The sequence below is a fragment of the Folsomia candida genome, unplaced genomic scaffold (assembly GCF_002217175.1).
Source record: "Folsomia candida strain VU population unplaced genomic scaffold, ASM221717v1 Fcan01_Sc043, whole genome shotgun sequence".
Classification (NCBI taxonomy): domain Eukaryota; kingdom Metazoa; phylum Arthropoda; class Collembola; order Entomobryomorpha; family Isotomidae; genus Folsomia; species Folsomia candida.
In genome coordinates, this window is record NW_019091235.1 from 143777 (window position 1) to 171422 (window position 27646).

Sequence of the window (27646 nt, forward strand, 5' to 3'; positions counted from 1 at the left end):
ACAATGCCAATCTGGACTTACGAAGCAGATAAAGTAATATTTTGTGATCTGATTAGCTTACCGTGACAAGAGGCAGAGGTTTATCGTTATGCAAATTTCGCACTAATAATTATCACATAGGTTGCCAATACTTTTTGCAGGTTCCAACCTGACGCGTTCGTATACAAACCAGAATAACGTTACGGTTTTTTAATTTCAGTCGGGGACATGATTATGAGCGAACACTACATTAGATTTGTTAAATGTGTACAAAGTTTCATGCTAATGTAATAATGCATTCCAAAGTTATAGGCAATTTTAGGTAGCTTGCGTGAAGGTTGCCTATACTTGTTCCATTGACTGTATATAAATATTAGCATGCACAATTGCTAATATATTGAGATAACTATATAACTATATAAAGATATATATGTGGACGTATCACATATGTGCATGTACATATTATCTACATGTCAGAGTTAAAATAAAATCAAGTTATGCACAAAACTTTTCCAGAACAAACATCTACGTGGCTTAGTTAGCATGTTGGTGCGCAAATTAAATTTCCATAGCAATAAAAATTCATTCGCAAATCATGGGATAACAGTGAATTATTCCACTTCTAACTTAGAACGTAGGGCAGAAATCGTTCAGTCTAAATAAGGTACATATGTACGTATGCGCGTTGATGGTGTTATAATTTGCAAATTAAACATACATTTTTTGCATTAATACCGTCAAGGTGAAATAACTCGTCGGAAATAATAAAATAAACCATGGATCCGGTGAAAGATTCCTTGTCGACCAGTCAAACTCAAAAAAGGAAGGACAACAAACACCTTAAGAGATTGAGCGATGCGAAGTTCTCACTCTTCGATCTCGTCTTTCGCAATGATTTTGTAACAAACTACTAGATACTGACATTTTTTATAGGTTATTTAGTACAAGTATTTTCACTATTTCTAGATTGGAAATAAAATTGCATCCTATCTGAACTTGGCCGATATGAAAGATGCTAGCACCAGTTGTCGTGCTCTTTACGAGATGGTCCGGCGCTCGCAAAATTTTCGCGAGATTGCAAAACTCTGTTTAAACCACGAAAACCTGGCTCGGAGCCAATACTTCTTCCGTCCTGGAATGGCAAAATCCGTAGATAGTGGACTTCCTCTGTCTAAAAGAAAAACTATAGAAAAACGTTATTCGTCTTTGGAGAGATTTCTGGGTTTTGGTGTGATTGAGGCGAATGTTGCCGTGTCTAAAAATATTTTGATAATTCTTCAAAGAAACAGCGATTTCCTTAGGAACGTTCATACCGTGAGTATCATCAATAACTCGAAAAAAGAAATAATTCCTGAAGTTGTTCCCATGTTGCACTTCATTTTTGTCAATACCTCACTTGTCACCCTGAAAGTAAGACGAGGTCGCATTGAATTTAACAATTTAATGTAATCCTAATCTGATTAATTCGCATGTCTATATATTTTCTCAGATTGACCGAGAAGTCGCAGTACGTTTGAAACTTTCGGATCACTTTAACACTCAAACTGGGACAGAATACTTTAGCAAACTAAGAAATCTGGAAATCATTGGTAAGGAAAGGGATGCATGGGGCTACCCCGATTTCCACGACAACATCAAGTACTTTTCCACCCTGCCTTTAAAATTACAGCGAATTGCAATTGGGAAAGTTGGATGTAACTTCACGCATTATGAAAATATCGCTGATTTGATCGTTGCCAACTCAGAATCGATTCAAGATCTCGTCTTGGATTTTAAAGGAACTTGCCTTTGGGGAACTAAATACTTTGGAAACATTCCCACTCTTCCACTTTTAAAGAAATTGGCCACGACGCTCACCGATGGAGACGTAGAGATTGGAAATTTTATCGTTTTCATGATAAATCAACCACTCCTTGAAGAGTTGTCCGTCAGTGTAGTGAAGAAATGCGGGCCAAAGCTACTCACTGTGATTCAGGAGAGGGGTTCAAAACTCAAAAAGTTGCATCTTCGAGCCAAAAATTTTGGTGATGGGAAAAACGACGTAAACTGGGGATTTCTTGCAAACATGCAAAGCTTGAAGGATTTTGCCTTTGTCCGACCAAAGTCCAAATCCAATGGCTGGGCGAGTGTGACATCGCATTGTGAAGAACGTGGGGTCACTTTCCTCCGTACCCTTCCAACTTGTCTCACGCATCTCAAGCTCCGCGGAATTGATAGGTTTTGGTGGGACTCGGATCAAAATAAAGAGATCGGCGAATTAGAGAAGCAATCCTTGTTAAACAGATTCACAAACTTGGTCACCCTCAGCATCGTCCATTACGATGGGAAAAAGTTGAATGAGGATATTCTAGAGAAGGTGAACACCACAATGTTAAAACTGCAGAAGTTGGAACTCTCAAACTTTGGCAAGGCTACTTTATACCAGCATCTTTCGCGTGAGGCAATGGTTGGAGTAAACTTGGAAAACCTTCAAGGTATGTAAATTGCTTTGGACAATTAGTTTTCAGGTGTTCCAAATTAATTGAAGTTTATAAATATACTGCTGAACTTTAACTTGCACCATCCCGCGTTCGTATCCTTCCCATGTAGTATGGGATACGAACACGGGAATCAAATTTTGGTGGAAGTTATAGTTCAGCAGTATTAATATTTACATAAATCGTAAAATAGGTTTGACTGACATTACCCTTAAGGGGTGGGGAAGTGTCGCTGAATTGTTGGGTTCTACTTCACATAAGTTTTTGCTAACTTTAACCCTTGTCACGGATGAAATCGTAAGTAACTAATTCTGATCTAACTACGATGGTAAGCATGTACATGAACAAATTTTTCTACCAGCTTTTCCATGATTTTCATGGCTTGCATAAATCAACAAAAGGTGATTTCATAAAGTATTCATTAACCAGATTTTCAATCGTAGCAATTTATTATGTTTGATTTTTTAAATAACAATTTTTTTTAAATTTTAAATTTCATTTTTTAAATGACATGCAAAGCTTCTGGTGGGCCGTCTCTTATTTAAGAAATCAAACTGTAACAATAGACAGGTTCTGAAATGCTACATGTAATGTGTATGTAGCTTGGACTTGTAGCAGTCGGTTGCTAGGGTTCGGTCGGAAAGTAAAGAAACATTTGAAAAATGCCTGTAAAATCCGGAAAACTTAATTAATTCCAATGACACTTTTAAAGGTTAAGAACAAGGTCCTTATCGTTCAATTTTTTGCTTCATATGGACCATAGACCCCCATCCTTCCTATCCTTTATGGCGAATTATTTGCCTCGCGATCCCCAAAAGTGCTTTGCCACTCTTTCTTGCTACCACTTTTGAGGTGTGTGTCCAAATGTGACGGAATCTTACCAAGTTTTTGGGTGGTTTTATTCGACGACTATATTCTCTCTTGGATAATGCCCAAAATCGTTCAATTAGTCTTGCCTGAGGGACGTAGGGAGCATATTCCTTTTTTTGCAAAAAAATCGATTTTTTCGACAGCAGGTAGTTCAGAACAACTTTTGAAGAATGACATGTTGCTGTGCCCGGTCAGAAAAGTACATTACGATTATTGATAAAAGGGATCAAGATCTTCTTTACACAATCGTTCAGACATCTCTCCGAGGTCATGGTGGCTGTGGTCACGAACGGCTTTGAGACGTCCCCCAATGAGTCCAATTCTTGCCCGATTATGTGCTCTGTGGGAAATTTTGACTTCAGCGTGTACTTGAAGGAATCTTTAAACGTATTCTTATTAGTACCTATACATGAGTAGTACTTCCTCCCAGGGACTTCATCTGGATCAATCGAGCAGTTGGTCTCATCATCCATGACCAGAATCACGAGCATGTTTTGCTTGCTCGTTTTTCAGCACTCTGCCGAGAGCTGGGCTTTGCTCTTTTTTGCTGACCTTGGTTGTACTTTGGTGCAGGGGTCGCCTTATAGGATTTGACCCCCAACTTCGTAGGTTTAATGTCATGTAAACTTAATTTTGATATTTTCAATTTGTAGCCCAAATAACCATCTGATATCCCAAGGTTATTTTTGCATCCCTGCTGAACTTCACGTATTACTTTGGGGGTCGCTACACGAGCTGGACGATTTTTTTAGTTTTTGAATTCAGCATTCCTCCTCCCTTCATACATATCTAAAACTCTACAAATTGCCCCATTATGAATTTTTTCTCTTTCGAAGTGGCTATGAACCATTATCCGAACGCGCTCGCACACGTTTTCGTAGTAGTGGCAAATCTTTTTTGCGAGTTGCTCTGAATTTTTTGTTCTCATTTTTGAACTATTCGAGATATTAACTTCCCGTTTTCTGATTTGGATAGTCAATCGCATGGACTACAGTGTTTCTGCTGTTAAATAACACCTGCACGAAATTAGTGCACGAAAATGTTTTTAAACGTTTAATAACAACCACTAAAAATCCGAAAAACTGCATGAAAATGCATGAAAATGCACGAAAATAATTTGCGTGCAAATAATATTGGAATAATGAAATTTTTTGTATATATTCATACAAATTAAGATATTCATATAAATTAAGATATTCTCCTCATTATTTTTAGTGTGAAAATATTTTTCATTTTTCAATATTAAAAATGAATGAAAGTTTTGAAAATAAATTAACACGACGATTTTTACACATCTGAACGGCTTAATACGGGCTTGAGTTTTATAGGAAAAATACGTGTCATTCGTTTGAAATATTCTTGCCGAATAATAGTTCCGTGTATTTCGAAATGTGCACTAAATTCAAACACCTAGATAGAATAAGTTTCACTAGTGCAATCAATGGCAACTATGATGTATACATAAGCCGCAACTCGGGGGTAGCAAGTAGTGTGGTAAGGTATAGAGGTTCAGGTTACTAAAGCTTATCCCCATTTCAAATAATATGAAAATATAAAATTGCCTGAAAATATATGAAATTCACTGCATAAATTGCATTTCATTTATTATTAGGCATTTTTATGCATTTTCGTGCATTTTTGTGCATTTTTATGCGTTTTTATGCATTTTTGTGCATTTTTATGCACTATGCATGCATAAAAATAATTTCGTGCGCACAAAAAGAAACACTGACTACAAAGCTACCGCGTTACAACTCAGTGACAATTTTTCTTTCAGACAAATAAATATACATACTTTTTCAAGTGTTTCTTTACTTTCCGACCGAACCCTATATAGGTATGTAGCACCGATTCTGCACGTTTTCGCGTTTAATATTTCGAGTTCATATACACTCTAAATAAAAATTAGTAAAATTTACTCAAGGTTTAGTAAAGAAAGAGGATTGCACAACCAAAAGGTACACTCACAGAAAAATCGACACCGAATTGACACCATGCCGGTGTCTATATATGACTCTACCGGTTTGGTGTCAAATTGACACGGTGCGGTGTCAATTATGTTGCACACCGCTGCGGTGTCAACCCAACATGCCGTTGTGACAATACCAACACCGCGAATGGAAAAGAGGTTGTGCTCAGTTATGTTGATTCGACACTGCTAGGTAACATTATATGTGTATTTTAATATATGAATGTCACCACCTGGTGACAAATTGTTCCCGGATTGTGACAACTGAAGTACAACTTTTAGTAACAGATGTTTTATTTTACATTCAATAATATTAATCACTTACAAAATTAATCAAGTATTTCAAACATATTCACAAGCAACAAATTATTACACTCGCACAAATTAAATACTACTTTGTGCTTCATACCTTAATGCACTTTTAAAGAAAAAGCTTATATGTTTTTAACACGGTGATGGTCTAAAATATGAGTATATCTTTCAGTTAAATTAACTTAGCAACAAGATATTTAATAATAATTAAATAGGTTGCCGGTTGGACAAATCCTTATTCGTCACTTTTGGCTCCCTCGTTGGGTCCATCGTCGAATTTTAGCTGTACTGGAAACAATAAGTTTTGAAAAATAAAAATACACACAGTAAAATAATTTTAATTAAATGAGGGCAAATTAATGTGTTACATATATTGACTCACCTAAGTCAAGAAATTGGAAGTACTTTAGTAGTCCTTAAACTTATTAAGAAACAATTTTTCCCTCGAAATCAATTGAACACACCAATTAATTTATCCATTTTGTTGACTTTTCGTGGAGGAGGAAGGAAAATGGCCGCCAAGCAGACCCGTCCATTGCGAAGAGACTGACACAATTTGGTGTAAAGTCCAAGTTTTGCTTACTGCGGTAACATCGCACGGTGTCAATTCGACATCATTTCAAGATATCGCTGATTCCGGTAGGGTGTCAACGCATTATTCTTCGTCAGTGTCAATTTTACACAACATTTTGTCACCATTTAATGGAATTGACGTTGACACCGACGGTTGGTGTTAACGAACTTTTGGGTTTTGTTACCAAGTTGCTAAGAGTGTAAAATTTGTCCGACGTTGTGTAAAAGCGTTGGGGAAATTTTGCACAACGGCTGGGTAAATTTTACCTTTTGGTTGTGTCTTCCTCATTTTTGCTCAACCTTGAGTAAATTTTCAGGATTTTTATTTAGAGTGTACGTGTTTATGTACAGTACACAAAAATTTAAATAGTAACTTTTTTTGTGATGACATTTAAATCACTGATTTCCTTCTCTAAGGAAATCATTCGTATTACGCAATACATAGTTTGTATAGGGAATTTAACGTAGATTGCGAAAGTGATATGAATTTTTGGTTTTTCCTTACCGATATTGAACCATTAATTAAAAAGTTGGTGGAGGAAAATTGAAAATCCATGCAAAAAATTAAATCGTACCATTCTGGGTTTTTAAAGAAAATTGCGTAGCACTTTGTCGCGCCTCAGTTTCCTAGAATTACAACTTGGATACACCACGGGTTGAATTCTACTAATTTATTGGTCACTTCCGGTCAGATTTTAGCTTTTATTTCGTTTTTAAGTCATGTTTCGACTTGTGGCTTTGACGGGAAATCCTCCTCTCAAATTATGTTCATACATTTTCAAGGGGATTGAATTCAGTAGATCGGGCCGTTTACTCGTTTTTCCTGTAAGTACTGCTTAATAAATAACATTCGCATATCTTTGGGGTCCCGTCAGAGTGGAAAATACATTCCTGCCGGAGTCCAAATTCTATCGCCGACTGGACTTGATTTACCTCCTAAATTGTCGATTTGTGCTCCATACTATATAGATTCCCGATCTTTATTTTATGCACACAAAAGAAAGATAAGTTGGTTTAATTCCTTTGTGCCAGCCTTTCTGTAACCTCGAATATTAATGTTGCTACATTGTCTACTAATGGGTAAATACAGACGTCAATAAAATATATAATAGGGCATGACGAAGTGGGATGTAGGCTTAGCGATACGTTTCTTAAGACGGAATCCAAGCCTTGAAAAGATATCTATCAGTGGGAAGTATCTGATCCTTCGATCCGATTTGGTGAAGGAGTTAAAGACCAAATCTTCCCGACTCGTCCATGTCGAATGGGTTAGTTTGCTTCGCCCTCTTTACCGATTGCATGTCAAATTGACCCACGACATATTGACCCAGCGACAGATTGATCCCATGAAATTTTGACCCAAGTGATATTGACCCTATGCTATACATGCACATAAGTAATACTTACTGCATTCTACATACACGAATATATACTCAATTTTACTTCATACTTAAATTAACGTCAAATATTCCAACCAAAAATCGATTACCCCAAAAACCCAGGTAAATCCCCTGGGTAAGGGGTTGCAATAACAAAACCCCAGGGTTTTCCTTACCCTGATGGCGATTAACCATGGACCGTCAGAGATTTGGGAGAAAATTTAGCAACTACCTCGTGTATTAAGTTCTCAGAGCAATCTGGTTTTTCAGTAATTTCGCAAGAAATCAGCTTATGTACAAACTCAATTTCAATAACTAATTAATTTGTAGAATTTTTAATAATGTTGTATTACCATACTTAATTATATTTGAAAACCCTGACTACCCGTGGGTATTGGTCATACATATTTACTACCCTAAAACTCACCAAAATCGACGAGACCCCAATACTAGTACACATATTCTAATTATGATTTTATGTTTTAGTGGTTTAAGTTTGACATTTTTTTGTAATTTTACAAAAAAAAGAGACTAGACTAACAATTATTGGAGCAATTGGTTAATCTCCATATCATCAAAGGAAAACCCTGGGGTTTTGCTACTGAAAACAGGGGTTTTACATGGGTTTTTGGGTAATCGATTTTTGATTGGAAAAATTGTATTGAAGTATGAAGTAAAATTGAGTATGAATTTGTATATGTAAAATGCAGTAAGTATTACTTACATATGAACATGTATAGCATGGGGTCAATATGACTTGGGTCAATATGGGTCTGGGTCAATCTGTCGCTAGGTCAATATGAGCGGGTCAATTTGTTGTGGGCCAATTTGACGCGTCACCCCCTTTACCAGTTAAGCAGCAATTAGTTACAAATAACTATGTTTAACCAGGGCAAAACATCAGGAATGAACGCACTGGACTCGGACGCATCGGGGTACTCGAATAACGACAGCGAAGTTTACAACTATAATCGCCAAGATGACTACGATGACTTCTTTAATCGCGAAGATGACTACGATGAGTTTAACGGAGAAATTTCTGACTATACAGCGTGCGATCGGGAGTGTGGATATTGTGGACGATGTGACTATTGATTGCATTAATATGTATGAAACCCGCTTCCGGGCGGACTATATATTAAAATTTATGTATGACCAACGCATAAATACTTCAAGTAAGCTAACCTGTTTATTGGTTTAATTATTCAAATCCTGCAGATGAGCTGCATTTCCGTAGTGAACGCTAGCGAATAAATAAATTACTAAAAAATGAAAACTCACTTATTACGTTAACACTTCAAAAATAATAAACTTAGGTATATCCTAAAATTAATTATATGTTTAGACACATAAATATGCATGTATGCATTCTAAATTGATTGATTGATTGATTGATTTATTCAGCATAAATCCCTTTCAGGCATAATTGCCCATAGAGTTACAGAGTTAAAAAAATATATATGTATAATATCGTTATACACATTATCATCATACTTGAGTCCTTAAGAATTATTGATTAATTGGTTAGTGCATTGGTTAAGTAGGCTTAATTGTAATGTGTATATACATTTGACTTTGTTGACTATTCTTCCAAAATTAATTTTCTATGTCTAAGTTTGACTTGAAGGTAGTTGGAAACATTTATGCATTGTTCTCTGTTATCTAGATTTAAACATTTTGGCCAAAGCATTTCCTCCCCCTCTTTACGGTAGATCTTACATTTACAAATAAAATGCTGAAACGTATTTTCTTCCCTTATATTACATAAAGAGCAGGATTCCTCCGCATCAAATGTATGCCTGAAATTCTCGTGTGTAATACGTCCATCGTTCAACCTGAATTGAGATATAAGTGACGAGTGCTTAAAAGTCAGTTGTAATCTGAGATACTTAGCTGGCCTGAGCTCTCCTTCCATAGTTAACGCATACCCACCATGCCGTTTCAGTCATGGAATTTATATCCTCCTGTCTTTTCATGTCAATAATACGAGTCAAGATTTGCGGTACTTCATTTTGCATTTTTGTCAAGTCGCCGATTAAACAAAAATTGCCACAACCTAACTGCTCTAATGCATTGTGCAATTGTGAAACCCAATTATATTTTAGTATGGACATGCCATTCTGCCATTCTTTATACAGTGCTTCAACACATAGTTTTGGATATCTCTCCTCTTCCATATGCATAAGCTTAATCCAATATGATAGTGCCTGTTTAATAATACGCAAAAGAAAATGAGGAGAAGCAGTCTCCAGCCGTATTAAATATCCTGGCACAGTTCTCTCCACCCCAAGTAGTCTTTTGTAGAAATAGACTTGTAATTCTTCCATTTTATTAGCATATCTGAGGCCCCATACTGCTGATGCATAGAGAGAGCATGAGAGAGATATTGACTCAAATAATCTCACTTTTGAGTTCCAGTCTGTTATTTTACCCTTGAAAACGGTTTGCCATACTGAGCTTAGCGCAGATATGCCATTCTTTTTAAATGCATCAGACGCCTTCTGAAAAACACCCTTTTGTGAGAAAATGACTCCTAGATATGTATATTCTGTGACGATTTCTATTGGATCTGTTCCATATAAAAATTGCATTCCTGTTTTTAGTCGACCCCCTTTTCTGGCTACCAATACTTTCGTCTTCCCTATGTTTAATTTCAAATCCCATTCCAAAAAGTAATTCCTCAGTAAGTTAATTTTCTTCTGCATATAAAATTCATTCGGGGCAAGCAGGATCATGTCATCGGCAAATAAGAGAATATGCAACATTAATTTATTGGACATTTTGATTCCTGGAATACCAGCGTCTTTAAGTACATTTTCGATGTCAGATATATAGAGAGAAAAAGAAGTGGAGAAAGCACACAGCCCTGAGAAAGTCCAAGCGTCAATTCAATCTCGTCCGAGTTACCATGCTCCGATCTTACACAAGTGGCTCCTACTTGATAAAGATGTTTCAGTATCCTAATTATTTTCCCCGATAAACCAAGCCCAAATAGCTTATCCCAATGCATTCTAAATAAAAGTTGTGAAAAATTTGCATAAGGTAGAGTATCAAACAAGATGATACATACAACAATTGAGGAAAACTTACACAACAGTTGGACAAATTTTACACAACTCTTAGATACATTTTAGCCAATGGTTTTGTCATCCTCGTTTTCACTCAAATTTGGGTACATTTTGCATAACTTTTATTTAGAGTATGTATCTGCCAATACATTTATCCAACTTTATCCAAGAGATAAATTTAACGTCTTCTATTGATGCTGACATCAAACTTAACGTTTAAGCAGTTTCTTACTTCTGCCTATTACCTTAATGTAGCGCATGCATGCACATATTTACATATATAATAATTAAGTAATAATTAATTGTACCTACATAACTGCTCACAGCAATTTCCATGAAACAGTCACTAATGAGAATGCATATATTTTGATAAGCAATAGTTTTAATGCATTGATGGCTTTCGTCAGTGTCAAATGTAATTAATTTCTAGAACATTCAAATTTGCATTGACCTATCTTACTTTTATTTATCATATATTAATAATTGTAACACGTGCATATTAACACTTTAATTAATCATGTAATTTGTAAATTTTAAAATAGAGTGAAACATTATTTATCACACTCAACGCTTCGAATGATGTAAATAAATATGCCTGTTCAGATATGTATTTATGTACAATATACGCTAGGAATAAATATTTGTAGAAAACTGCCTATCGACCCATGTGGTTTTCCTGCAAATAATGCGAACTTGTTCAGCAACGCAAAATCAGGCATTGCCTGATTACACGTGAAAATTTTTCCATACTTAAGCAAAGTATCTCTTCAAAAGTATTCAAAACGATAACATATTTGTGTGGCAACAATTACTTTTTTAAACCGTGAACATACTAGAATACCACACTGTTGCACATCTCTCCGCGTAATTTTTCTATAAATCGTGTAAAGTTTTTCTGCCAGAAAGACAAAACCATTGAAAAACATAACTTCAAAGAAGATTATGAAAATCTGTGCTATATTTCCCTTCATGACTAACGGCTCAGGCCCATCTTCTTCATAAGCAGTCCGATTCCTCAACTTACCCGCCATCTCGCTGTACCACAGCCATTTCCTGGCAATCCCAGATTGATGCAATGCCCGCATTCTGACTGGAATTCGAGGGTCGACAACATTTTGAATTTCCCATCCAGTCGGGATCAAACCAGCGAATTCTTTTCCAACGCTGTACTCTGGTCCTGGGCGATATTTTTCCAATGATTTTTTTTACCTTTTCCAAGTCGCTAACAAATCCCAAATATGCTATCCTCTCAGAGGCACATGAAAACCCGCTGTAGTTTGAAATTTTATTCCAAATGTCGGTTTGCTCACTAATACGTCTATGATGGACAGACAGGTTAATTAACTGCTTGCAAATCTTGTGAGAAATAACAGCAGAAGAAGTTTCAATGTTGTTGAGGGAAAAGGTATTTGCATCAGTCCATCCACCATGATATTCTACGCCATTTTCCAAAATTACAATGGGTACCGAATCAACAAAGGTGAAATTGCTGCTAATCAACTGGCTAAAATTTTCGTACAGGACTACACGAAGTGGTGCGATAGTGGATTGTACGTTGTCACCTCGGATTAGATTTGTCATGATTAACGACATTAGGATCCATGGTGCAAATACGAAATAGAGATAGATTTCTCGCTTTGAATTCCGCACAATGGAGGAGCCTTGTTCGAGTAAAATGTTATATCCGGTAGTTAATACGTATAATTGGATCACATCCTTTTTCCACGTTAACATAACAAAGAGCCCAAGGAAAAACCAGGTTGATATTAGCAGAGTCCATAAATCCCATGTGAAGACGTATACTAAATTTTCCAACGAGCTTGGCCGCGAACGTTTGTGAGAGCAACTTAGAAAACCGTACGGTTGTAAACTCGTCACCAGTTCAAGATTAGTACTGGAGCGAACATTAAGTATAGAAGGATCAGGTCCATAAGTTAAACATTGATCTTGCAGAAGTGTATCGTTTTGTGCAAGATGTGGTGCATGTTTGACAAAGCTGTAGCAACCAATTTCTCCAAATTTTGTGGTTGAGTTTCTCCATAAGAGCAAGTTTAGCAATACATCATCCACGCTGACACCAGCCTTTGTGATTTCGGAAAGTCTAATGTTTCTACACAGAGGGTGAAACCAATCGGGAAGAATTGACCAAGGCGTATTTTGGCCAATTATATTAAATTTATTTGCCACTCGTTCTATTTCTATTTCGTATACTCGATCATAAATTATGCTGAAATGTTGCTGCAATTTTGGGATCTCTTCTAGCCGGACGAGAGCTGGATGAGATATTTTTACTTTAATATCGACGAAAATATAGGTTATGTTGATTTTAATTTTCAGATAGGGACAATTTGTAAGGCGCTGGTCGTTTAGCTTTTTTCTCAATAGAATATGTACACATACATCTCTGCGAATACAACTTATACTACAATGAATAAAAGGATACTATGTATATGTATGTACATGTATATGTAGCGTGCTTGAATATTTCAGGCCTGCGTGTTTTGCTGAAGTTGAATTATTCTTAGATGAGGCAAAATGTAACAAAAAAATGTTATAAATGTGTAGATTGGATCGTTTTTGAGAAACTGAGATAGACCGACTACGTTTGTCATAACAGCTAGGTATCAGTGTCACATATTTATTGTTTCCGATATGGTTTTACACATGTCATGGAGGTCAAGCATTGCCCGATTATGTAATCCAGGAAAATGTCTAAAAATAGCTAGAGACACCTGATTACCAATAAGCCCACTGTGAAGGAAAAGTTGGGAAAGAGGTATTAACTTCTAGTAAAATGCGATAATTTATTTTTTTTGGTACACTTGCTCTAAAATTTGTAATTAATAGAACTAACCGAAGAAGGTTCTTTTTCAGGGTACTTGTATTTTAATCAAGACATATTTATATAAGCAAATATATTTCGGCTTAATCAATATTTAATACGGCAAGAATACTTGGATGTAAGTTTATGTCAATAAAACCATAACTTGTGAGATCGTCACGCAATCATGATGAAAAACATGCTAACATAAGACTATTATGGTCAGCATGCATCCTCGCCCATCACGTGCTCCTTCCCACACTGCACTGTTAGGGGTACGAACGCGGGAATCAAATTTTGGTCGGGGTTTCATTCTGACCATAATAATGTAAGGATGTATGTACATACTTGCATGTCACGAAAGTTCTCTTAACAATAAAACTCTTCGATCATAACTTAAATAATTTATTAATAACAAATGTCGTGATCAGGTATAAAGTCATGGTTGTTTGTCAAGCTGTGTTCAAATCTACGATAAGGTATGTCTATAGATAAATATAGAGATTCATATATGAATACTAATGAGGCGAAAAAATATTAGGCCAAGTTTTAGGAATTGTTCAAAGTAAACCCATTCTAAATTATCTTTTCAAATTTTCAAATCCTAAAAAGTAATTTGAAAAGACCATAAATATTTTTTCCAAGTTTCCCACAACGGTGCCAGACAAACAAGAGAAAACATGTACATGACGACGACATACATATCTACATGCAATAATTAGAATTTAATCGGTCATTGTACTTGTAGAACTAAGGTAAAATATTTACAGATTTGCTATTAATACTAATTAAAAGTAGTGTCGGAAAAATATTATTATACGCAGACTCTTATCGCGCAATTAAATTAGCATTTGCACAATAACTGATATAAAAAGTTATTAGGCTTCTTTATCTATTTACATAATACATTTATTCGCATTCACAGAAGAATGTATACCCTTGGTTTAATACCGAAATGCTATTTACCCACCGGGTATGAATAAATTAATCAAAAAACTTCTAAAGGTCACTTTAAAAATAGTTGAACTGGTGAAGAAAAATATAAAAAAAAATTGTAAAAATTATAGTCGTCAAAGCCGTTATAATTTTGCGAACATTAGGTCAATGGAAAGTTTGTCGTAGCGTAACACTTGAGGTTATCAATAGTCGCATCGTCCGCAATATCCACATTCTATATCGCACGCCGTATAGTCAGGATGGTCGTCTTCGTAGTCACTTTCACGATTAAAGTAGTCGGCGTAATCATTTTCGCCATCGTCGCTATCCGAGCCAAGGTCCAGTGATGCGTCCGAGTCAGAGTCTTCCTTTAATGTTAAAGCGAATGTGGGCTTGCTCTGTTATACGTACATATTGATTAGTGATTTGTAAATATTCCCGTGCATGTAAAGGTAAACCAAACTGACCCATTCGACCTGGACTAGTCGGGAGGATTTAGTCTTCAACTCATTCACTAAATCGGGTCGCAGGATAAGTCCGTTTCCACTGATGGATATTTTCTCCAGGCTTGGATTCCGTTGAACGAATTGTATCGCCAAATTTGTATCCCACTCCGTCATGCCCTATTAATTTATATGCATACATACACATTAGTAAACATAATGCAGATCAACATTTATGTTCGTACTGGCCAAAAAATCGATGACATTAAACGTTAAAATTAAGTTTTCTTTTCTGTGAGTATGGAAATAATTTAAAATAGGTGGAAAAATTGTATATACAAATCTAGTTACAAATCTAGTTCAGAATTAGTTTCTCACCCTTTCGTCCGTGAAAAGAGTCAAAGTTCGCAAAGACTGTGTGAAATTGAACTCAGTAATTCAGCTATGTTACCCCAGCCCTTAAGTGTAACGTGAGTCAAACCTGTGTGTAATTTACGAAAATATTTAATGTACAATTAAATTAAATTATGTAATCCGCCAAGCGTAAAAACTAGCGGCCCAAACCAATTAGGGACTGTCCATAAATTATGTAACACGAGAGAGGGGGGGGGGGCTTCAAGGTTCCTATTATATCGTTCCTACGTGACACATTTTAAAAGGAGGGAGGGAAGGTCTAGAAAGTCGAGATTTTTGCGTGACATAATTTATGGATCTCCCTTTATTTACCTTTAAGGCTTCCCAAGTCTACCGCAGCCCTTGCATTGAGTGCACCATCAGTAGGCTTGACAATGCTGGAGAGTTCTAATTTCTGCAATTTTAGCATTGAGATGCTCAATTTCTGTAGAAAATCTAAATTCAATTCTTTCCCTCCGCGATGGACGATGCTGAGGGTCACCAAGTTTTGAAATCTGTTAAACAACGACTGCTTCTCCATTTCACCTATGTTTGCATTTTGGACCGAATCCCACCAGAAATTCTCAATTCCGCGGAGCTTGAGATGCGTCAAGGAGACTGCAGTTCCTGTAGAATGAACCATCCAAGGCATCCCGCCATTCGATGATTGGTCGGATCAGCGCAAAATCCTTCAAATTTTGCATGTCTGCAAGAAACCCCCAGTTTTCCCCATCTCCAAAATGTTTTGCTCGAAGATGCAACTTTTTGAGTTTTGAACCCCTCTCCTGAATCACAGTGAGTAGCTTTGGCCCGCATTTCTTCACTACACAGAGGGACAACTCTTCAACAAGTGGCTGTTTTTTCATGAAACTTAGAAAATTGTCTATCTCAGCCCCTCCGTCGGTCAGGGACGTGACTAATTTCTTCAATAGGGGGAGACGGATGTTTTCAAACTGTGTAGTTCCCCACGGGCAAGTTTCTTTAAAGTCCAGAACGAGATCTTGGATCGATCCTGCGTTGGCGATTATCAAATTGACGATATTTTCATAACATTTGAAGTTATATCCAACTTTTCCTATCTCAAGTTTTTTTAGGTTTAGCGGCAGGGCGTAAAAGTACTTGATATTGTCATGAAAAATGGGACAGTCAAATTCATCCCGCTCTTTACTAACGATCTCCAGATTTCTAAGTTTGGTAAAGTATTCTTTCCCCGTTTGGGTGGCAAAATGATCCGCAAGGTTTAAGCATGTAGCAACTTCTCCGTCAATCTGTCAAAATGTACAGACAAACGAATACATAAATCATATTATAACTGAGGAACTGTTAAATTCAATTTGACTCGTCATACTTGCAGAGTGATAACTGAAGTATTGACAAAAATATAGTGAAGAATGGCAACCGTAACTTCCTTTGCTCTTGAGTTACCGATGAGATGAACGGTTTGAAAATTTTTAAGGAAATTTTGGTTTCCTTGAAGAAACTCCGGAATCTCTTTTGATACTACAAGATCCACCTCAATCACACTTAAGCCATGAAATGTTTTCATTGTCGTAGTCTCAGAAGGGGAAGAAGCAAGGTTTTCGTGTCCACTCTTATCTGCACAAGTAGTCATTCCAGTGCCACAGCCGGCATGACTTTCTTGCAAGTTTTTTTGACTTAAGCAGAGTTTAGCAATCTCCTTGAAATGTTTAGAGTTCCTCACCATCTCGTAAAGACTACGACAACTCGCACTGGCATCTTTAAGATCGGCCAAGTTCAAGTAGGGTGCAATTTTATTTGCAATCTAGAAATGTTACGAGTATTCGTAATAGTTAAAAGTGTAAAGAATTGTCACAAAAGATTGAGTGTATTAATTACCAAATCATTGCGAAAGACACGATCAAAGAGTAAGAGCTCTGCTTCCATTTTCTTTCCAAAATTTTTGCTGTCCTTCCGTTGCTGAGTTCCATCTGTCGATAAGGGATTTGTCACCAGATCCATGATGAAGTTTATTTCCAATTTGTTTTTTTTTCAACTGGAAACTATGAATGCAAAAAATTTTAGTGTATATAATATGATTTACAAATAACTTTATTGCACGATTGATGAAATGAGAAAAATTTACTCAAATTTTGGGGGTACAAAATGAGCCAAAAGTGCAAGTCTTTTTCGCATCGATTTCACCAAATTGCACATAAAAAATTACAAATTCAGTTTTGGGTGGGGGGATTAATATAGCATAGCTTTTTTGAATTATATTCAACCACACCCCCTTCAAAAATTGGGGAAGAAAATTGGGAAAAATGAGAAGGTCAATGTACACTCGGTACAGAAAGAAGTAGATACCAACTTGCATTTGACATTTGACTCCCCTCATGAGTATGAACATTTTGATGCATCAAGACTTTCAAAATTCGAAAATTGGCGGTTTTTCGACCTACATATAAATCGTTAAAAAAGTGACCTTAGCGGTCATTTTGCGGCTGACAACCTGATGCCAGATTTTTCTTCGTCAGAAGTGCCACATTTTCCGCTTTTGTTGTCCGCTGCGAAATGACCGCTACCATGACTTTTTTGGGGTCAAAGTTTCTGAGGGAGGGGCTTATACAGCAAGAGCCATAACAAACTCTGGCCACTAATGAGTACAGAGAGAGAGAAACAGAGTGAGAAAATGGATCGCGCATACGATCCTAACGCACGATGGTGGTGGATACCCACCGCCAACCACTTTTCTCACTCTGTCTCATCTTCTCCTGCGAAATATGGGAAATGATTTTGTGTTACATTTGGCCTGGTTTTTATCTGGGTGTATTTAATTAATACTCGATAGATGAGATATGCGCTAATAATAATTTGTAATGAGTACATTTTTAAGCACAAATATAGGATCATCACCCCTACCCGAAATGTGATACACCCAAATGTTAGGTTTTTTATGTAATATGAAATTACGAGTTTAATTACAAATTGTTTTTATGGAATTAGGACTTCTTCTTTCCGAAGACCGGACGGCAGCAGCAGATGACAACATAGTTTCCGTCGGCCTTTGTCTCACACGCATGCAAGTTGCATGCATTCCTCTCTCTCTCACTTTTCATGAAACTTTATCCCAGGTTGCACATAAGCTGTCAAATGGTACTGAACATGGTTTTGTTTATTCATCATAAATAAAAACGTGAATCAGACGTGGGCGAAGACAAGTACAGATATGTACATACATATGTAGGTATGGAGACTTCATAGGTACAGGCTGGCTTAAATGCCTTGCCACAATGGGTAATTTTTCAATGGGATAAGCCTGTAAATTTCTATAGATAAGTAGTAACCCAAGTTTTGTCTCTGAAATACACCATTTTAAGAACTATTCCATCAATTCTGATACTACATTTGAATAGTTTATACAAATCTCAATTTTAAATCGTCCTAGTCCTAAGTAATGGCGATGCATGAGCTTATTGAGATAATTGAGACATTATTGAGACATAAGACACCCTATATGTACATCTGTTAATTGACAATGAAAACATGGAGACAGACGTCTGAGGTTAAAACAACTCACATGTTACATGCACATCCCAGAAAGGATTCCTTCTATTTATATACGTATGTAGATATTCATTCAATGAAGTCAAGGGTACTTTCATTTCAACCCTTTATCACCGAAATAACCCAACGGTTTTTCTGCCTTTAACTCAATGTTCGACCGGACTACTGTTAAAAGCGGTTTTGTAAAGGGGAATTTTAATAAATATTTGTCTTTTAATATTTTTTCCAAAAATTAAACTACAATTTATATATTCGACGAAACGATATTTTTGGAATATATTTACGAATAAATCAATTTGAAACAAAAAACAACATTCTCAATTAACAATTTTGTTAAGTTACATACAACGCAATATCGGTGTCGAATAAAAACTTACAATGCGGCGTGGAATGAATATTTCATTTAGTGTTGAAGCCAAAAGGATGAAAATGATTTCCGGAGTAAGTCGCATATTTCTTAAAGCTTATTATTATTTTTGTAAAAAATAATTAGGAAATGTCCGACACAGGACGTGTACATAAGCATATGCGCATGAACGAATAAACATACAGGGTGGTTGAAATGTTACGTAACGCTCGATATTATGCCGTATAATATCGAGCCTCGAAGACATCGACAAATTTTGTGTATTAGTTATACATATACACCACAGGGAAAATTATCTGTACTTTTGGTTAATTTCACACTCTTAGGAGGGGAGGTGGCGTACTATCAACTCAGGGATCTCGATGCCCTTTGAATATGTTAAAGTGTCCCATGAATGAACAACAACCCTGAAGTGGTTTGAATCCATGGCCACATTTGCGTCCGCCACACCCACTAAAAGGTGCCCAAAAAGCGCTTTCACTTCAGCTTTCACTCACTCAAATCCACGCCAAAAAACCAATTTTGCTCGGATTTTGAAATTTCTTTCACCATTACATATATGTACTCCGGGATAGTTGTTTTCTTATATCCAACATCAAGCTCCCCCCAGAAATTCAGAAAAACCATACCTTTCGTCAATAAGCCCCTCCTCCCTACCATCTCATCTACCCAAATTTTCCCACCACGGATTTCAACCACCCTGTACATATGTACGTATGTATGCCTGAAATAAATAATACAGATTTATCTTAACACTGCAGTTACAGAGCCAAACTGTGGAATTGTCGTGGGACATCAAAGATTTCAAAACGCTGCAAGAACTTCCAGAGGAGTTGGAACAGGTCCGATTTCCGTTCGAAAATGGGGCCGAAATCGGAATGAAGTCCACGTGGGAATTTTCCTTTCGTAAAGGAACCAATGGCAAGATGGAATTTTGGCTGGAAATGTTGACGTATGAGGGGGAGGATGCCAACGTAGATGTCTTGGGGCGATGTGAAGCAAAGCAGTTGAAGAACATTAAGACTCCAGACGGCAGACCATTGTTTACGGACAGGGGATTGTTGAATGTACAATTGATGAAGGATATGGGAATCATTAATCAAGGGAATTTATGCATAGTACTTATGACGTGATTATCTACATGACTTAAAGGGTCGTGAATGTGATTAAGTTTTAGGTCTCATTACATTTCTTAAGTGTTAGGGGATCTAAAAACGGGTTTTATAATTTTATAGGCTAAAACCCGGTTCTCGATTTAACCGAAAAGCGGTTTTAAATTTGACCTGAAAACTGAATTTACTACTCTCGAAAACTCGAGATTTAGTGAAATAATAATTGGTTTGGCCCTACTAAATGGGTATTTACCCTTCCTTGTTTTTCATTTTGTTGTTCTTAAATATTCTTTTTCCAAATTGTGGACCAATTTGTACTATAAATACTTCAAATTTTACTAGAGTATATTTTCCAAAATTTCAGAAATTTTTGTGCAAACCCTATTTACACAAAAGCTGTTTAACTAAAAAAAACTGGAAAAATTGAAAACCAGTTTTACGAAAGTTTGATAGAATGGAAAACTCGATAGCCGGTTTTTCAAAACCTGAGTTTTTACGCTCCAGTAATTATCTATCTGCATACATACATTACATATCTCTAAAAATTAGATGTGCACATGAATTTTCAGAATCTGGGTTGAGTCGGTTGGACACTTTTTCTAATCTAACCGAATCCGAATATTTTGAGTGAAAACATTTGCATCCGAACTGAATCCAAATTTTTCGGTTGATAAAATATTCAACCGAATAGAATCTGAATGTTTTGATTAAAAGATATTATTCGAACCGAATCTTTCGGCTGATGAAATGTATATCCAAAGCGAACCGAATGATCTTGATTCGGTTCGGAAGGATAACTACTTTTATTCAATAGTCGGATAAGCAACTTTAAATTGCTACATTAAATATTCTGAAAAAAATTCAGATCTGCAACTGCACACCTATTATTCTGGTGGAACTCTGGGAAGTGCCAACTTGACGGATTTTGTCTTCCCAAATCCATACGCCCGCTCCGGCGCCCTTGATCCATCCAATCTGGCGATATGTGCCCACAATTTATACGATGGAGTGTTGAGTTTAAGGCTACATTTTACCGTCTACCTGAAGAACCTCGTAAATATGTTGGAGCCCATGGAGGTTTGTACATAAATTAAATACACAAGAAATAATTAGTAAGAAAATGGCGGCATTTTAAAATGAAATTGGCTAACCAAAATTAGATCCGTTAAAGGCCGCCTTGCTAGTAGCAAGTTGCTACATAATTTGCATATCATCTTTTTATATTTTAATTAAATTGTGCGTACATATATTTTTACATTAAGCGCTGTTGTGTACTGTGTGCAATTAAAGTCTGATACTTTGAAATTGTATGGTTTTAAGGGGTAAATTTAATGCACCACGTATTTAGCTGAAGGTTTCCACTTATTTTAGCTAATTCGCTGGTGTCTAAATACGTTGTGTATTAAATTCGACCCTTGTTTAAATTCACAATAACTTCAAACTAACCACTGCATACATATGTATTTAACTTTAAATATACTAAATATTTCGCGCTGTATTATTTATTAGTTATGAATTTTTTAATCTAATGGAACATGGTTTTAGGGCTCAAAATGTGGAACTAGAATGGAGGTAGATTCTGCCTGTCGCCTTAATCAGCAGAACTCAATGTTGGCCATGTTGCGTGACGGGATTGGCTCGGATGTGACGCTCTTATCGAAAGATAACCAACTCATCAATGCCCACAAGTGCATCCTGTCCAACAAAAGTTCCGTCTTTAAGACAAAGTTTTCCACCCAAATGATCGAGAAGGAGATCGAGCTCGTTGAAATGGTCGACATGGGGTCAGAAGCGTTGAATATTTTTCTAAAATTTTGCTACACCGGAGAAATTGAAGAGAATTGGGGGGATTTTTATGAGGACGTTATCTCCGCGGCGGATAAGGTATATATTGATGTCACTGTTTAGGGGTGAGTTGGGTCAAAAATTTTGAAAACCTAACCCGGCCGATCAGGCAAATTTCTGTACCCGAATCCCCACCCTACAAATCAGGCAATTGTCTGAACCCGATCGGCCCGAATCCGGGTGGGTCGGGTTTTAACCGACTGACCCGTGGCCCGACTCACCTCTACCGTATTTATTGTAAAATCTTATAAGCGTTCCGGTAAAACTACGGATATTAACATATTTTTGAAATATTATTGAAATTCTCAGCTTTAAAAAAATCCAAAGAAATTAGCAAACAAAAGTATTTAATTTTGTTATTTTTAGTATGACGTCCCTCTCCTGTTGAATCTCTGTGACGAAAAGCTCTTCACGCTGTGCACGAAGGAAAATTGCTTGGACCTCGTCAAGGTGGCCAATCAATATAAACTTGGCAAGGCGAAGGAACGAATAAAACAATTCATTGTGCGGTAAATAAATTCGAGTTATCGTTTTTTTACATTAAAATTAATTTGATAATAAATGTAAGCTACCTTTTTTTACTTAATTGTAGGAATATAGATGAATTCGTCGACAAATTGTTGGAGATTTAGTGACATGGATGTGAGCCTCTCAATGTAGTCCGCTAAGTAAATATGAACCACTAAGTTTATACATAAGTCATCATAAGTGTAGAATTGAAATTACAATTAAAATTGATAAATGTATCATGATATGATTTCGAGAAAAATTGTCCTTTAAATGAGAATATGTATATTTACATACATATGTATGATGCGATTTTTTTTCAATTGTTTTTGCTTGATGAACTGAATTCTGTATTACTCTAATCTTATAGGTATGTAGGTAAATGTATACATATATTTGTATTTATCAGCATATCAAGTTGGTTTTTGCATTTGCAAATTCATCATATTGCAATAATAAATTTAAACATGAATAATTTTTTGTTGTTCGGATCGGATCGAATAAACGATAATACAAATAATGGTACAACTAATTTCCAATACAATTAGTATCTTTACATATGCGCAGCAATCGTGGTCTCTGCAGCATTTATTCATATTCGTATGTTAATACGCAGTTAAACAAATTATCACCACAAACCACAACTAATTAGCATAGTTTCCAGTATTTATTAATATTTTTTTATAACACATTAATGAATTATGGTCCTATAAAGGTTTTATTTTATAGATCTGCTGAGAATTAGTTTATCTTCATTTTGCATGCAACTTGCAATGACTTGCATGATGCAAGCATGAATTTTGCATTCCCAAGGGAATTTGAGACAAGGTTTGGTGCGAGTTTTCATATCATATGTTCTCTTCATAGACATGTATACATACATACATACTCTTGTAAACTTTGCAGTGCACATTTTTTTATTCCAAACCGAAATTTAACTGCTTTCATTTAAAATACTCAGGTAATTATTTTTTACACGTCGTTGTTCGTCTAAATTAATCTTCTGGATTTTATAAATTATAAATTTCTAGATTTATTCACCATGTCCAAGCAAGTCTGCCTGCTTTGTTTACAAATTTTCGAAAACGACGAAAAATTCCGGAAAACATTCCAAATCGGTCCTCTCTGCAAGCTGTTAACACTATGTCATCACAATTACAAATCTTCTCATCCTGAATTTGAAAACAACGAAATATGCGAATTTTGCGATGATTGTTATCCTCTCTTTGGCACAATGGAAGAAATTAGGAGGCAAATTTCACTCCTGGAGCAAGAAATTGGGTCGAAAATGAAGACAATTAAGGCCACAATTTTGCACGCTCCTTCCTCCTCCCACTTACAAAATGATGGAAAGGATAAAATTCTACAAATTCGTGACATGCTTCTCCGTGTGGCAGGTTGGACGTATTTTTTAAAACTCGATTTATTCACAGTTACTTACGTACACCTAATTAAACTAATTATCCTGACAATTAGGAGAGAATACGGGCAATTCTGGATCAGACGAAGAGAAAGTTCAAGTCAAAGTAGAGGACGAGGAAGGAGGTGATGAAGACGTTGACCTTGACCCTCTCGCAGATGTGGTCGACCAATTCTTGGACGATGACTACCTCGACTACTCTAGAACAAGTGTCGAAGAAGAAGATTTATTGAACGAGGTGGCAGACGATGCCGCCTTCTGTATTATTCCCTCCTCACAAAATAAACCGACAAATATTGAAAAATCAGGGTATGAAAATCATAAGCAAATTCGTGTCATAAGGTTGCACACAAGTTTTTACACCATTAAAGTCTTAAATGGACTAATTACCCAATTAAATTAGTATGTTTCTATGTAGCCCTAGGAAACGCAAGAAAGAAGAACCTCCCACTAGTTCGAAACAGATTAAACTGGAACCACTCAGCCCGACACAGTCGCCCCCACGCCGTTCATCCAGAAAGCAAGCCTTCACACCCAAAAATGTTCCACCGGTGGATATAGTTTCTAAGACAAAATCAGCGTCAAAGGAATCTACACGTGTCGACGACTACACTCTAAAAATTGAGCATACCGACTACGTTGGAAACTCTGACGAAAAAATCGTCCCCAAAGATGCAACCTCCCACAAATGCACCACCTGCGCCACATCTTACACCACAGAATTTGCCCTTAACAATCATATCTCACAGTGTCACAAGAGAACCTGCGTCGCGCCGTCCTGCACCGCCACGTTTCGCTCCAAGTTTTCCTTGTTCGCCCACTTGAAGACTTCTCATAAAGGCTTTTGCCCTTATCGGTGTTTACTATGCGGGAAAAAGTTTGGTCTCCGCGAAAACGCGCTTGCCGTCCACATGGTGATGCGACACGAAAACGGGGAAAAGAAATTGTCCTGCGTCAAATGCGGGAAGAAATTCTGCCTCGAGCAAAACTTGGTGAGACATTTGAAACTCCATGACGTCGAGGGGACGAAACCGCTGGTTTGTGACGTGTGCGACGACCGATTTGAAAACGAAGACGTTTTACAGAAACATTTAAAAACGTTGTCACATGGGGCAAAGCCGTTCAAGTGTGATACTTGTAGGAAGGGGTTCAACAGTAGGGTGGGATTGGAAAGGTAATACATAAATATGTAAATACTGGTGCCCTCTTAGAAATCAGTGGCAAAGATTTACGTACCGGTATAATTTTAATGCCAAATTAGCAAAAATACGAAATCAGTACCTACGTGACTATAACAGATTTTTCAGAGTGTGACTTATGCAGCTTTTTGCATGTCTAATAAATTTGAAAATTGTGTAAACTTCGCAAAATCTAATACACTTTTCGTCCCTCTCTTTCAGCCACGACCGAACCCACAAGAAGGAAAAAACGGAGAAATGTGACCTCTGTGAGGCCGCCTTCGCGCACAAGATCTCCCTGCAGCGCCACATGACCCGCGCCCACTCAGGCAGCCATCCCACCCATATTTGCAACCTGTGTAGTAAAGCATTCCACCTTCCAGTAGATCTTCGACACCACTTGGATCGTCACAGGGGCAGATATCAAGTCAAATGTGACACTTGTCAGGAAACATTTGGGGATCAGAGCACCTTACTCTCCCATCTTATCAAGGTGCACGGTAATGACCCGTATGTGTGCCCGTATGAATGGTAAGGATTTAATTGGAAGGAAATTAATTTCTTATTAATGTGATGATGACTACAATTTTATTTTTTGCGAAGCGGTGCTACTTTTATGACGCTGTCAGGATATAAGACACACAAGAAGGTTCATGAAGGAGTTAAAAGCCACCAATGCGATGTAAGGGTACAGATTAGTAATTATATATTTTTTAAAAATGAAATCCGGCGTAAGTTTTCTTAGAAATATGAAATTTCCAAAAAGCCTTAAGTGTAGTTCCTTTTATTTGAAATATGACGCTTCTTGGAAATTTCATATTCATTTTTCTAAAAAGTGTCAGATTTAAAAGTTTAAAGAAGTGTCACATTTGAAATATGACTTGGACTGGATTTTAATTTTTGAGCTTTGTTAACATGCGAGATTCAGCGTGAATTTACTTCAAATTTGCAAAGCCCAGAAATTTAGTTTCTTAATTTCGAAATTTTCTTTATTTTAGACTTGTGGCGCCTGTTTCATGCAGATGAACCAACTTACGAATCACGTCCGGTCTCACACCGGCGAGCGACCATTCCCCTGCCCCCATTGCGAACAAGCCTTCAAGACCAAGAACAATTTGAGCACGCACGTCAAGGTTATCCATACTCCGGGCTATGTCCCCTCCACCCCACACAAATGCCCCCACTGCGATAAAGCATTCCAATCGCCCGTCTTTTTGGAGGGTCACATTCGCCAAGCACACACGGGGGAGCGCCCCTTTACCTGCGACCAGTGCGCAAAAGGGTTCGCGGTCAAGTCGGCGCTGACTCTGCATTTGAAAACGGCCCATGGCGTCGTTCCGGAAAAGAAAGATAGGTTGCCAAGATCGAAAAAGGATGCGTTTCATCATGTAGAAGAAGACAATGACTAAAGTAGAATTTGTAACTTATATTGTTAAATTTTAATTTGTAAACTCAATTGTTACCAGTATAAATACTATATACAGATAAATACAGATAAATACAGATAAATACTATATAATCAAAGTTTGCTGTAATAAGTAAAGATTGCACAATATTGCACATAAAATTGTAAGAGCCAGTCCGTCAAAATATTTACAAGCACATGTGTAACTGACGAAACTAAAAATAAAGCCAAAATATGTGTTAAACACCGAGGACATTATTTGTGTAAAAAATGATAATTTTAAATTATCATTTAAAGGATTTATTTAATTCACCAATGTATTTAATTTCGAGTTTTACATGAATATTTTGACGAAGACTCGTCTTTCTTCATGCAAATTATTGCAAAACTGCAGAGTATTGGGATTAACGAAAGTGGGATTAATGATTATGATTAGGGATTGATTCTAAAAAATTCGGGATTGAGGATTGAGATTAGGGATTAAATTAACTCGGGATTAAAATTAATTTGGGATTAAATCTCTCGAGGCAATCAATCGGATTAGGGATTAGGATTAATTTAGTCCAATTTTAATCCCGGATTGGGATTAAAATCGTATTTATCGTCGATCACATTTATACCTAATTAATGTTTCAAATGTTTTAATTAATTTTTTTGATAAGTCCTAACAGTATGATTGAATGTATGAATCCTACTGTAACATAATGACTGTATAAATAATGCCCTAAAGTACGATTTGTCGCTTAAGTGACAAGTCTCCATTTGATTAACATTGAAGTGTGAGTGAGTGGGCACTCCCACTGGCCACTCTAGGTTATTAATATACAGCCATAAGAATATGTACTATACACATTAACAACATAAAGTAAGCTTACTTATTAAGTCATCACTGAACCAAAATCAACAGATAAAGTTTTATCAAATGTTTTTAAATACATGAGCTATTTGTTTTATAATATCGAATTGTTGTTTATGAAATACAATGATGGAATTGGCGTAAATACATAGTTGATTTAGGTATGGGAAACATATTTCTCATTGAAACAAAAGGGCAATTGATAAGGTCT

The 27646-nt window shown here is 36.6% G+C and overlaps 5 protein-coding genes across 5 annotated transcripts; 4 read left to right on the forward strand and 1 right to left on the reverse strand.

The window, feature by feature from the left end:
* Positions 1-1873: 1873 nt before the first annotated feature.
* On the forward strand, positions 1874-9298 carry LOC110861658. Its single transcript, XM_022110783.2, has 4 exons — positions 1874-2453; positions 2650-2753; positions 7293-7448; positions 8451-9298. The coding sequence occupies exons 1-4, from the start codon at positions 1874-1876 to the stop codon at positions 8652-8654; spliced, it is 1044 nt and encodes a 347-aa protein (XP_021966475.2). The 3' UTR covers positions 8655-9298.
* A 4596-nt stretch (positions 9299-13894) lies between these two features.
* LOC118433140 lies at positions 13895-17235 on the reverse strand. The gene is made up of 6 exons (XM_035844793.1): positions 17078-17235; positions 16569-17003; positions 15554-16488; positions 15206-15308; positions 14852-15007; positions 13895-14782 (listed from the first exon to the last, which is right to left on the reverse strand). Exons 1-3 carry the CDS (start codon positions 17198-17200, stop codon positions 15805-15807), a joined length of 1242 nt encoding a protein of 413 aa, XP_035700686.1. The 5' UTR covers positions 17201-17235; the 3' UTR covers positions 13895-14782; positions 14852-15007; positions 15206-15308; positions 15554-15804.
* Positions 17236-18747: 1512 nt separating this feature from the next.
* On the forward strand, positions 18748-20527 carry LOC118433163. Its single transcript, XM_035844826.1, has 2 exons — positions 18748-19186; positions 19874-20527. Exons 1-2 carry the CDS (start codon positions 19124-19126, stop codon positions 20243-20245), a joined length of 435 nt encoding a protein of 144 aa, XP_035700719.1. The 5' UTR covers positions 18748-19123; the 3' UTR covers positions 20246-20527.
* Positions 20528-20638: 111 nt separating this feature from the next.
* On the forward strand, positions 20639-23093 carry LOC110861573 (BTB/POZ domain-containing protein At1g21780). The gene is made up of 4 exons (XM_022110703.2): positions 20639-21301; positions 21770-22108; positions 22436-22578; positions 22662-23093. The coding sequence occupies exons 1-4, from the start codon at positions 21284-21286 to the stop codon at positions 22699-22701; spliced, it is 540 nt and encodes a 179-aa protein (XP_021966395.2). The 5' UTR covers positions 20639-21283; the 3' UTR covers positions 22702-23093.
* Positions 23094-23397: 304 nt separating this feature from the next.
* Positions 23398-26832, forward strand: LOC110861574 (zinc finger protein 708). The gene is made up of 7 exons (XM_022110704.2): positions 23398-23537; positions 23608-23973; positions 24053-24305; positions 24415-25170; positions 25397-25705; positions 25778-25856; positions 26173-26832. The coding sequence occupies exons 2-7, from the start codon at positions 23619-23621 to the stop codon at positions 26581-26583; spliced, it is 2163 nt and encodes a 720-aa protein (XP_021966396.2). The 5' UTR covers positions 23398-23537; positions 23608-23618; the 3' UTR covers positions 26584-26832.
* Positions 26833-27646: the final 814 nt, after the last annotated feature.